A 13,800-nucleotide genomic window follows, 5' to 3' on the forward strand; every position below is an offset into this window, starting at 1 on the left:
TTCCTTATCCTTTCAGCACCAGGACTCTATCGACAGGATCATGGACGGTCGCAAAAGCTTTGATTAAGTTAGCATTAACGTAGCAATTAGATTTTAACTCAGGCAATACGATGACGTCTACGTCCCGTCTTGCCCCTCGTATCTCGAAAAGTAAGGTGACAAGGCCTAGGGTGTGTAACGACCGTCTATCAGCCATCGCTGCGCTTCCCAGCGTGGGCCGTAGTTGACACTTACAGTTGTTCATTATCTGAAGCCTTACTGCTTGCATGACAGAGTGAGTAGTGCCAGGGTAGTACAGCGCTCGCAACTTGTACCCGGCCACTTCAAGCTGTAGCCACCACCAGTGTGCGTCTTCCGATGCAACCGCTGCCTGTGAGGGTTTGGGAGAGGAAGTGGGTCTAACGCCCTTGCTTACATCTGCCTCATCTCGTTTCCCTGCCTCTTATTAAGGCAATTCCGCACATAGTAGCCTAAGTAATTACACTCATAATTGCGTAGCTGTACCTCTTCGCTTGAGCCATACCATTCTTAGCCTGCAGCTACGAAATCAGCTCAGCTGATCCACTGGTCGCATTCGTTGCGAAACCATGTCGCCGCAATGGCACTTATAAGCTTTGGCACAGCTTGGAAAAGCTACTTGACTGGCTGTCTTTCTACCGCGGGAGACTCCTCCCCCCCCCTGACCAGGCTGGTCGTGTGAAGTTAACTGGTGCAGCCAAATACGGGGGCAGGTGGAAATACGTTGGGTGTGTTGTGTCGTGCTCACCGTATACGTGTGTGACTACGTCGTAAACGCTTACGCCAGCGTGGTACGAGCAGGTGGTGCAGTTGAGCACCTACTAATCTGTACTAATACCACAAGGGTGAAATAAGGCAGGCCAAAAAACTAGCACTCGCGAGTATTATGTTACAAAGAATGATATATTTTAAAAAAATATATAAGATACAAAGGAGGTGCTTGGGGTCGTAGGTGTGTGTGCGCGCGCCCGCGCGCGTGTGTGTGTTCTTGTGTGTATGTGTGTTTAATCGCACGTCGAGCGCAATTGATCGATAAGCTCGTGGTGCAAAATCGCGAAACGGGCAGACTACGCGGTCTAATCGAGAGCCGCTGCCCTTCACAGCAAATCTACCTGTAAGCAGATACTTACAATACTATCAGTGGGGCATTGTCGTCGGAACACTGTAGCTCCCGGTTACTGTGATGTTAAGAAAAGCATCTCTGCTGATCAAGCTGCAGTGCTGTGGTCCGTAGCTTGTCGCCTCGATGGACTGATAGGCTAAGAGCCGACTCCTAAAAGTTATCAAAGAACGAGACCACCATTTAAACGCTTAGTGATTGATCTTACATCTGTGTCCTTATATACTTAACTTTTTTTAATTTAGAAACAATTTACTTTTGGAAATAATCAAATACTGTTGTTTTGCCTGTCCTAAAAGTTTTAAAATCTGTAAGACCTAAAATAAACCGAGATGAATTGTCCTTAATAAATAAACAAATTAAATTTAATTAAGTACGACTTCAGGTTTTCAGGTTCAGCTTTGCTCAAATTTGTCACAAAAGAAGTGTCATTTAGATTCAATAATTACAGTAAAAAATTTTCTCAGAGCATCTACATAATCGACACTCAGAGATAGAGTTTAGTCAACCTCCTACCAAAATACCACAAAGAGAAGGAGCATTAGTGTATGTATCAATTCAATACATTTATATACTTATATATTTTTTTGCCTCGGTAATACGGTGGCTTAGGCTACGGTTCTTGTAGCTCAGGGGCTCGGTAACGCATGCTCACGAGTTCGAAACTTGGCCTTTTACTCATTTGACTCGCTTCTCTGAGAATCTACTTTCTCATGTTCGTATTCCGACTATGGTCTAATCATTCGGAAGCCATGCAAAATAAGGTAAGCAGTCTGAGGCGGTTTTTCCCTATGCCAATGATAGTAAAGCATATATATAGTAATACAGCAATGTAGAGCGTGTTAGGCACAGTTCTCAGAAATGGAGTAAAATATAGGAAAAAAAAAAATTTTTGTTATCCATTAAAACCGTAAGTCATTTTGAGTTTTAGAAAGTAAGTTCATCAGTTTTTAAGAGTAATTTCGATGCCTCTGAAGACAGTGCATCATCAATATCATCTGCTTAATCAAAATCTAAACAATTTACAAGTAATAAGTCTATTTCCAACCAAATATATTTATAATGTATGTAAATATATTACAGTAAAATTTTACTTTTTGTACAAGAAAAGTATACATGTATACATAACTAAATTTTTTTAGTATACTAAATAGAGGGCGAAACGCTCAGGCTATCATGAATTTTGTTCGTGCTGACTAAAATCAAACTATTATAATCTACTGTTTCGAATGAATGTTTATTGACGCTGATGAATTTTATTGCACTTTAATTTAAAATTCCTGACAGATGAACAATAACTAGTTCAATAGAAGACAAAAGTAATGTTTTATTAAATATTGCTAAATTAAAGTCGTAGAAAATAGATCAAGTGTCTATAACTTAGATTAATAAATTAATAATAAATTAAATTAATAATAAAATAAATTAATAATAATCTGATATTTGGACCAACTCGCCAAACACTTTTAGCTAGTTGGACGTAAATTTACACAACATTATTAATTAAAAATTTAAATCCATAAACATTGGTATCACAGCATTGTCAAATCATCAAACTTCAGAATATTTTCAAGATTGGATTTCAATCATTCTTAATAAGTAGAAAAATGAAGAAGGTAAGGTTATTGCAGGTGTGTTCAACAATGCAAGTAATATAACTAAGGCTATTACAAATGCTTTCAATAATGAAAAACATTAACCTTATTTTACTCATGCCTTAAACGTACCTTCCAAAATACTTAAAGTCAATATTGACCAATGATACCATTGATCCAATTCATCCAAAAGTAAAGGCTGTTAGGAAATTCATGAATAAAGTTAGTTCCAGCTGCAGGTAAGCTGAGAGTAGTGTTTAATCTCAATCTGATAAAAAGAACTAAAACATGATGAAATTCTACTTACGATATGCTTGAATGTTTTATATCTTTTTCAGATTTAATCGCTCTAACACTGATTTAAATCCCTGATTCAATAGAAACGCTTACGGCGTTTGAATTGATTACTAACGATAAGAGCACTACTCATTCGACTAAACTAATTTAATGCAGCTACTCATATTTGAAGTGAGTAACATTATATGACTGGAAGTTAATATATACGTGTAATCAAAACATCAAAAAATGAATTTACACAAATAGAAACCTGCTCGGAACTGTATATTTAACAAATTCCCTAGATAAACAGTTTTATAAAAAATTGAATAATATTTGTCTTATCATTGTAACTTTTAATTATTTTTTATAAAGACATCTCACTTCCCTTCACTAACCTTAAATAAACTTGAATATTGGAGCTTCGATAGCTTAGTGGTTAGCGTGCTAGCCTCCTAGCCGGAGATACTCGAGGGGTCGTAGGTTCGAATCCCGTCGAAAATTATTGAGATTTTTCTCGGGCTTGGTACCCAGGAGGCCGAAACATCACTTATTAATTTTTAAAATGAATAGTCGATTTTTCTAGTGATGTCTGGACCTTCAGGGGCTGCCTTTTCGAAGAAAAGCTAACACCTGGCTATCTCATCGGGTAATGTTACTATTGGTTATAAAAAGGTCGGTACAGCGAGTTAGATGGTTTATTGGAAAATATCTTTCCATTAAACTTGATAATAGCTGGGTATGCTTAAGTCAATCGCTGCGCCCTGTAAATAGTACCCAGTAGGATAGATGACTGATTCGTCTGAGGGGAACTTTGCAAGAGGCCCGCACTAAAGAATCTCGTACTTGGGGAAATAAAGGATGGTAATTATGGAAAAAAGAAACAAGAAATATATGGATTAGGGACATATACTTTAGAATCTTGATACGATACAATACAATCCTTGAATATCTACTTTTAAATACTTATTATAATCTATTTTTTGACACCGCCTAGAGGCAAATAGATGGACTGTACACACACAAGCAGTAAATAGTTGATGCTTTTATATTACTAAGAGTAAGAACAAAAATTAATTCATGTCAATTATATTTTAATTTCTTAAAAAGTATAGCTTTTTTATAAAATAAGTGAGTAACTACGAGTGTACGGCATAATAGTAATTTATATATAATTTTTAATTCTACATAGTTATGCAGTAATACAAAGCGTCGAAGTATTGAGGTGGCTCATTATTATGAGTCACGTAATTTAATAAATATTTATTTCATGAGATCCTGAAAGTTAAGAGGTATAAAAAGTTATTTTCTTTAATATATATTATACTGTTAGATCTATTCGATACGTGCAGTAATCTGAAATAGCGCCACCTGCACGGGAAGAAGGAGGCGATGCTGGATAAGACGATTACATAGCCTGTTATGGGCTGCATACTTTGTAAATTAATTTTTGTAGTTTTAAAGCATTTTCGATACTTGAAGTATCGGTTTTTAGTGTCAAAAATTTGTTTTAAACAGATAACAACTATCACTTTATAGTTACAAAAAAAAAAAAAAAAAAAAAATTAATGTATCACAAAATCATTTTCTGCTCAAAACAAATTCTTACCACTAAAAATCCAGATTTTAAGTATCAAAAATACATTAAAACTACAATAATTAATTAACAAAGTTTGCAGCCCATAACAAGCTATGTCATCGTGTTATCCAGCATCGCCTCTTTCTTCCCGTACAGGTGGTGCTGTTTCAAATTACTGCACACAGTAAGTACATTGTATATTGACACACACGCCATACTATTAAACACAAAACTAGTATCTCTTTACGTTATCACTTTTAAAATTGAATAATTGACTAACGATGTACTATTACTTTTCAGAACGCCTTGATCAGACAGTAGAGCAATTAGCTCCTGCTGCCGCTGTTGCCAGTAAAATTTTGAAGAAAGGCCTAAGCTTAACTCAAATTTACACTAAGTTAGTAGAAGTGACTAATGATTTGCACTTGGAAAAAGAAGAAAATGAAAAACTAAAATCTCAAATGGAAATTATTTTGAGAGAATTAGAGGAAAAAGCTCCCATTTTACAACAACAAAGAAAAGATTATGAAACTGCAGTGTCTAATATTTCCACTCTTACTCTACGAATAGATGAGTTACTAACAGAAAACAGTTTTCTGCAAGAAAACAAAAATGAAGCAAAACGATTAGCTAATCACAATGCTAAGGAAAATCAAAGATTAAAGTCTGAGGTAGCTGATCTTGCGAGGCAGGTATGCTATCTGCTAAAAGAAGTGCAAGAAAATCGTACAGGCATGACGCTTTCTGAAACAAAAGTTACTATCGAAGCCAATACTTTACCATCTTCTCAAATTATTAGTAAAAAACTAGTAACTTTTAAAGACATCGAAGAACTACAAGAAAATAATCAGAAATTACTTGCGATCGTTAGAACTTTATCCTCAAGACAAGAAGAAATTGAGAAAACAACAGATCAAGTAAATTCGGGAGAATTAAAAAAAAAACTTGACAGGTATGTTTTATTCAAATTGTTATAGGCACTAAAAAATGTCTTCGTTATTCATAAAAAATTTTTGTAACACCGCATTTTTTAAAAATTTTGTTTCAAATTACTTCTGTCAAAAATTTAACACAGTAACCTAAGCTCCTTCAAGAGAGACAAAAAACTTATTTTGATAATTTCCTATAAATTTTATTCTCATACTGTTACAGTAGAGTTACATCCCGGGTTGGTACAGAGAAATCATATTATAAGTAAAAATGAAATTCATCCATAAAATTTATACAAGACGTATTATGTATGTACAGCAAGCTCATATGACAAGTGGAGCTCATACGTCACTTATATGAGTGTGTGTGTATTAGCTTTCAAGTGAGTGTTTCATAGTATGCTGACGTATATTATGGCCAGCCTCGTTGTAAGGATGCATGTATGTATTAAAATTGTTCGTTACATGTATGAATGCATACATCGTATTGTATGTATGAATCAATAGTTTACTTATAAAATATCCAAAAAAATTAACTGCGAAACTTGTAAACTTATTTGTCACACTTGAACTTGTATTTAGCGTTCTTTATTGCTGATGTGAGCTTTTATCATCACTGATCCAAAAAACTCAATTGCACTTGTCAAAAAAATGCGATTGGTACTGTTGTATTATTATTTCCTAATAAATTAAATAATAACATGTAACATCATCGTGCAAGCTTACTATTTTACTGTCAACGCAGTCTGCAAGAACATCGCTCATTGGTTGATCTAATTCAACCAGAGGCCTCTTTTACTCACTCTGACGCTATAAAAACGCACCATCAAGTGGAAAAATCCCTTTTTTTACGTCCGTCACCTGTCCTCCAATGTTTTAGTCTACTCTTGACTCCCGTGACTCGCGAGTACCTCACACACATAAAGCATAACGTGTTGGCTGGGTAACTTGGGCGTATTTTGAAAACATCAATAGTATCGGAATACGCTTAGAAGCGAGGTACAACGACGGAGTCCCGCTGAGAAAAGTTCTGGCAATAGCAGAAAAAGCAGAAACTGCAATATCTTACTGGCCACAAACTCATTCGTGTAGTTCAAGGAACCACTGGTAAGGAAGGACTAGCGTCTTCTGACAAGTTTCCTCCAATATTTCAGGGCATGTATATATAATTTTTTTTAATGGTTTTTTTCTTTACAAAACTAAGGGTACCTTTACATAGAAGACCTGTTGTTTAGTAACTGCCAGTCAAAGCTTTCTTGTCTTGTGAAAGTGAAAAAGAGGTTAGATGTGGTCACGTAATGAATCTCTCTCTCTCTCTCTCTCTCTCTCTCTCTCACTCTCATGAGACCAAAGAGCTTTGACTGGCATTTGCCATGCAGCAGGTCTTCCATGTACGGGCACCCTAAGCTTTAAAGAACACACAAGGCCAGTTTATTATGACCGGACTTATTTAGAGTATAATCTTGACTATTTTATTTTAGTGTCATTCGTGGGTCTTTTAGGGTTCAGCTCGTAAGCTTTATCTGTTTTTTTTAATCGGGTAAAATCTTTATTGAAACGATATGAATAATTTATTATTTCATTAGAACAATTGGAAATAATTAATGCTTTTAAGTACAATTTACTCGGGCCACTTTAACAAAGTTCAGTGTTAATTATATTACTGGTAAGTAACATGCATCTATCACTAATTGTTGTTGTTGCTGCTTTGAAATTCCATAATACTTTGTACAGTAATTTCCAGTGGTTCCTCAAACTACATGAATGAATTCGTGGCCAATAAGATGTTGCAGTTTCTGCTTATTCTGCTATCGTCGGAACCACTTTCGGTGGGCCTCCTTCGCTGTACCTCGTTCCTTAGCGTAGTCTGATACTATTGATGCTCTCGAACTTCACCTGAGTTGCCTCAGCCAACACGTTATGCCTTACGTGTATAAGGTACTCGCGAGTCTCGGGAGTCAAGAGTAGACTTAAACCTTAGAGGACAGGTGACATACGTGAAAAGAGCAATTCCTCCTCTTGATAGTGAGTTTTTATAGCACCAGAGCGAGTTAAAGAGGCCTTTGGTTGAATTAGGGCAACCAATGAGCGATGTTCTTGCAGACTGCATTGACGGTCAAACAGTAGGCTTGGACGATGATGTTACATGTTATTATTTAATTTATTAGGAAATAATGATGAAGCAGTATTAATCGCATTTTTATGACAAGTGCGATTGAGTTTTTTGGATCTGTGATGATGAAAGCTCGCATCGGCAATAAAATAATGCCAAATGCAAGTTCAAGTGTGACAGTATGTTTACAAATTTCGCAATTAATCCTTTTAGGGATTTTAAAATCAATTTGGACTATCATGACATAATGTGTTAATTGCACTTTTTAAATTAGTATTAGATTATTAGAAATGGACAATCAATGCAGAGGTAAACTATTTATTTATACACACAACACGATTTATGCATTCATACATGTTACGTACAATTTTAATACATACATGCAATCTTACAATGAGGCTGGCTGTATTTTATGTCGGCACATTATAAAACATTTATCTTGAAGCTAATACACACACACACACACATATTACAAGTGAGGTATGAGCTTCACTTTGCATATGAGCTTGCTGCATATATATACGTAATACGTCTTGTATGAATTTTATGGATGAATTGCATTTTTACTTATAATATAATTTATCTGTATCAACTCGGGATGTAACAGTAGAACCGAAATGAAGTTTGAATGAACATTTGCCAATTGTAGAACCTTATCAAAAATTCAATTAACAAAAATTTGTTTTTTCTAAATATCTTGATGATTTGAAATTTACCTTAAAATTATCTTCTCTCACGGAGTAATGTTAAAACTTTTGGGTACTTATTGGCTTTTCAATAGAGGAAGTTTTGTAAAGCACAAAAGAATCACACTTGAGATAGCATTATACATGCTTGTTTTATGTAGCTGAAAGTAGAATAAAAAGATTTTAGCATACGTATCTTTGAATCTCCCTCTCTCTCTTGTACGCGAGCGCACACGCATGTGTGTGCTAGTGTGGTCCTTATTTTGCAGGATTAGAACTCTTTAATTAATTTTAATTACCTTTGGCTATTGTTTGTTTTTATATACCTACAGTACAGATTATTGCGAGGGACCTAAATATTGCGAGCTTATCTTTAAACATAAAAATTAAATTTTTGAAAGTATTTAAGTTTTCATAAATAGTTAAGGGCGTTTTTCAATATCGTTGTATGACAAAAGAAAGTTTAAGAATACTAAAAATCACTTTACGTGTGTGAAATAAAGTTGTTGGTAGGATTTCGACTAATAGTTGCTCATTTATGATTATTCGATTCCAGCACTTGCGTTTTAACATGGTAATTATTTTGCCCTTTAAGTGAAAGTGAAAATCATGCTTCTATATGCATGTAAAATAAACATGAGCTTCTATATAATAATTTTACTGTTGTCAATAGTATAAATTTTTGTTGATTCATTAGCAGTGTAGTAATTTGGTAGAATTTCAATTTGTATTCTCTATCCATGTAATATCCCTTTGTAACTATAATTCTTCTTGTCTCCCGTTTTAGAAATCGAAAAGATATGTATAAAATACTGTATCACTGCGACGAAGAGTTCAATCTTATCGTAAGTACGAATAATTAAGGTAGAATAGAAAAACGATTTACTTAAAGTATGTAGTCACAGTAGACACTTTGACATGAAAATTTTGTTTCCGTATTCTTAAAAGTTTCTAGTTGCTATTTGGTAAAAAAAATATACATTAAAGACAAAAATTTGAAATTCCAAATACAGCAAGCTTACCCTAGTTACTGCAACATAATAACTGCCAGATCTCTAGTCATTGCTTATTAATTGCTAAGGAATTCGATGTTTCATTCGAATTTAATAGCAATTTAACATCGAATAAATACAATAGAAACATTAGATTAATTGAGTTGGATTTTGCGATCGGGTGGATAACATTAAAAATGAATCGCTCTATAAAAAAAGTGCTGCCTACAAATTATTTAAAACATTTTTGAGGAAGTCAGTGATAAACAAAAAAAGTGAGTGAAGTAGTACATAGAAAAGGTTATAAAAGACGTTTCTAGCATAATTCCTCGATACCTCATTTTTTGTCTATGATAACGCATTCTTTACGAAGACGAAAAATTTTATAGTTATCGAGAATGTTCTTAGCATAAACATAGCACTTTAAAAGAAGTAACAACTATAAACTAAGATAAAATAAGAGATAAAGATAAGAGCAAAAAAAGGGACTGACAGATACAGCAATATATATAAAAGAGCGTTGCATTGGTACAAGTAAATCATAAAATTAAATGATTTGAAAGACAGAAAAAGAAAAAACTAAGTATTTATCAGAAGGATGAAGACAGTTGAAAGAAGGATAAAAAACAAAATGAAATATCAATCAATCAATCAATCGATTTCTTTTGAAACTCAATGATGAACTTTTTTGAACGTAAGTAAGGAAGTAAAATTAACTGAGTCTTACAAGATCATCCCTTTCTTAGTTTTATCCAGCATGATAGTAAGGCATAAGAGAATGTGATATTACATACTATAGCTAGTAGCAAAATTGTACTCGTGCTATTATACATATTCTTGTGTGCATGTAAGGTGTCGTACACATACGTGCATAACATATAAGAATAAAAAATCGATATTCCTGTGAAACTTTAATAGTTTTACTCCCTTATTTTTATGTTAAAAATAATATTATCAGGTGAAACGTAAAATTATTTTCTGATTAATACAAGAGTTACACAAACCTTCTGGTGTCAACCCATACCTCCTCTTGTTTTCTCTCCTTTCACATCTTTTGATGCGCTGTATAAAAACTTAATCATTGCGTAGTATCTATGCACATCAGAGCAAGTATCAATCATTTTCGTATAAGGCTAAGATCACTAGCATACTGTACTGATAAATAATAGAAGATAATAATGAAAAAAATAATAAAAACAACGTCCAATGGTGGTACTGTCAAATTTTGAATTTATTAAAAAACAAAACGACGTTTCGGCCGTTTGGACAACGTCCCGGCCCTCATCAGGTACAAAAATCTATGAGTAATAAAATTCTTTGCAATACAAATTTAAGTGAAATATAATAAACGCAAATTAAGTTACATGTATAACATACCTCTGACTCTTACGAAAGGGATGTAAAATCGTAATGTAGTCAGAGTTTCAAGCTAAGTTGCTTTCATACCCTGCACATACACAAATGACATAGTACACGCACGTAATACAATCAAATAAGAATCGCAAGCAGTTCCTTGAGACGCACATAAACAGTTCATGTTTTCTTAATACTATGAATGAAAAGGGTCCTCGAATCATGTATATAAAGTTAGTCACCTTTCTTAATTGACATAACGAGAGACCTATAACAATTTTTCAATTTTTCTGTATCTTGTTGTCTGTTAATATTATTATTAAAGTAATGTATATTTAGCATTTCGGAAAAAAGGCGCGTTTTGTAATTTTGTTCTATGTCTAAAATTTTAATATTATCAAAATTAAAATTATGTGTAAATTCAATGCTATGTTGTGATAGTACCGATGTATTCTTTTTTTTCTCGATGTCTCTTTTGTGTTCTGTCATTCTTAACTTTATAGCTCTCGATGTTTGACCAACATAACAGCAGTTGCAATTCGCACATGGTATGTGGTAAACAACATTTTTTTTATCGAGTGGCTCAGTTACATCTTTTCCAAGTGAAAAGATCGATTTTAATTTATTGTTTAAACTGTATATAAGACCAATGTGAAGCTTCTTACAATAATATTTAATATGACTATGCAAGTGGGGAATATACGGTAATGATAAGATTAATTTATAATTATTTTTATTTCTGTTGCTATTGTCAATCGTATTCATGTTTTTCAAGGTATTTAATCTTTTATTCACAAATTTGTCAATAAATCTTTGAGGATAGTTGTTAGCTAATAAAAATTTATTAATCAATTTTAAATTATAATTATGAAATTGTGTGTCTGCTAATTTAATAGAAAAGTCTACTAGTGTGTAAATGATACCTATTTTATGTTGTATTGGATGGTGGGAAAGAAAATTCAAGTATCGGCCTGAGTGTGTGGGTTTTTGGTACCAATTAGTTAGTACTGTGTTATTTTTTTGAATAATAATCTCCAAATCTAAGAAACTGATGCTGTTGTTATTGTTACATGTCTCAACAGTGAATTGTAATTCAGGACAATAGCTATTAAAAATGTTTTTGGTATAGTAGATATATTTAGTAGGCACGCATATGAGGATATCATCCACATACCGTACGTACAATGGAACATCAAAACATAACTTATCTAAACATGAAATTTCAAGTAAACGCATTACGAGATCACACATTACTGGACTACAGGGACTGCCCATTGGAGAGCCGAAAACTTGTTTGTAAAATTTTTTGTTAAATTGAAAAAAAGTTGAATTCAAAACCAATGACACTCCTGCGCAAAATTCATTTAAAGAAACATTGATCTTATTATTCAAGAATTTCCAAAAATGTTTTATTGCATTTGTGATTAAGGTTTCACTAGTATTAGTGAATAGACTAACTACATCTAGACTAATAAGAGTGTAACCAGGTGGAATGATAACTTCTTTTAATTTATTTTTTAATTCATAGCTATTTTTTATGTGTGATTTTGCCAGCGGAATATTCTTAATCAAAAAATCAGAAAGAAATTTAGAAAAACTATATGTGGGTGAATTCAATGTTGAGACAATGATACGGATAGGAAAGTCTTTTTTGTGTATTTTTATCAGTCCATAGCATTTAGATAAGTCTTTTTTATGAATATCTTTATCAAATTTACTTAATTCATCAAATTCATCAAAAACACCGTATTTATCCCACTTGCTTACAAAATTCTTAGTATCTTTTATTAATTGGTATAAAGGATTTTTCTCTATTTGTAAATAATATTTATCATCACTTAACAATTCTTCTACTTTATTAATGTAAGTTTCTTTTTCAATGACAACAGTGGCATTACCTTTGTCTGCTTTAGTAATTAAAATGTGTTCATTATTTTTAAGGAAGGCTCGTGTTCGCTTTAAATTGTCTTGGAGAACTCCATCATTTAAAGAAAGACGAGTAGATACATTATGTTTATTGTTATTGATAATGTTAAGAAGTTCCTTTCCAACAGTCTCAAATTCTCCAGAATATTGAAGTGAATGTTCAACATTCTTAAAAAGATGAAAATAATCAGATTTTTTAATATTAGAAACAAAATTAAATTTATCGCCTAATTCTAATATGCTTGATACACAATCTGGCAGCGGTGTATTAGAAAGGTTACATAGCCAGTTTTCTTTTATTTCACTTGTGCCTTCATTGTTGACAATTTCAGGGCACCGAACCGGGCCAGGGTCACTGACACTTGTAGCTGGAAGTGTATCGTATACCCCTTCGCGCTCGGATTCTTCGTGTGACAAAAGGGCATCAAACTTTCTATCCAACTTACAACGATATTCGCGAAAAATGCTATTCAACTTCAATTCATAATAATCAATAAATAAATTTATTACAACAGATCCACAGCCACTACTTAAAATCTTATTTCGTATTAGTTGAATTTTATTTCTTAAATAATTAGTTTTTGTGTAAGAGTCCGAAATTTCATTATTCAAAATTGATTTATGTAATTTAGATATGGTTGATTTATGTTTTATGTTCGATCGGAAGTTAAAGAAGGTAATATATTTAAGCTTGTTAGTACTTTGTGTAATATGTTTTGGGAAAACGCCATAAGCCCTACATTTAATTAAAAATTTGCACTTCAACTCACTGCTCTTCAATTCCCTCTGAACACAACTAAGCTTATAAAAAATAAAACTTACATTTCTACCAAAGCGTGTACTTATGGAGTCCAGCACCCTGTAAAGAGATTCGAATGCACTACGCTACTATGGAGAACACCAGACTGAAACAACTACTAACCATCCTTACGAGTAGAAACGAGTAGGAAGTACCTTCTTTAACTTCCGATCGAACATAAAACATAAATCAACCATATCTAAATTACATAAATCAATTTTGAATAATGAAATTTCGGACTCTTACACAAAAACTAATTATTTAAGAAATAAAATTCAACTAATACGAAATAAGATTTTAAGTAGTGGCTGTGGATCTGTTGTAATAAATTTATTTATTGATTATTATGAATTGAAGTTGAATAGCATTTTTCGCGAATATCGTTGTAAGTTGGATAGAAAGTTTGATGCCCTT

General features: G+C 33.2%; 1 protein-coding gene across 2 annotated transcripts in view; it reads left to right on the forward strand.

Annotated features, from left to right (window-relative positions):
* Mgtor (nuclear basket protein megator) overlaps nucleotides 1-13,800 on the forward strand; it is a 447,637-nt gene that overhangs the window by 127,618 nt on the left and 306,219 nt on the right. For both annotated transcript variants that reach the window (XM_014352167.2, XM_089595083.1), the window contains exon 5: nucleotides 4,889-5,540. In XM_014352167.2, coding sequence (XP_014207653.2) covers nucleotides 4,889-5,540 — 652 coding nt within the window. The remainder of the gene's footprint in view (nucleotides 1-4,888; nucleotides 5,541-13,800) is intronic.

The sequence above is a fragment of the Copidosoma floridanum genome, unplaced genomic scaffold, assembly GCF_036245765.1.
Source record: "Copidosoma floridanum isolate Cflo_tuat_1 unplaced genomic scaffold, Cflo_Japanese_pri ptg000024l, whole genome shotgun sequence".
NCBI lineage: Eukaryota > Metazoa > Arthropoda > Insecta > Hymenoptera > Encyrtidae > Copidosoma > Copidosoma floridanum.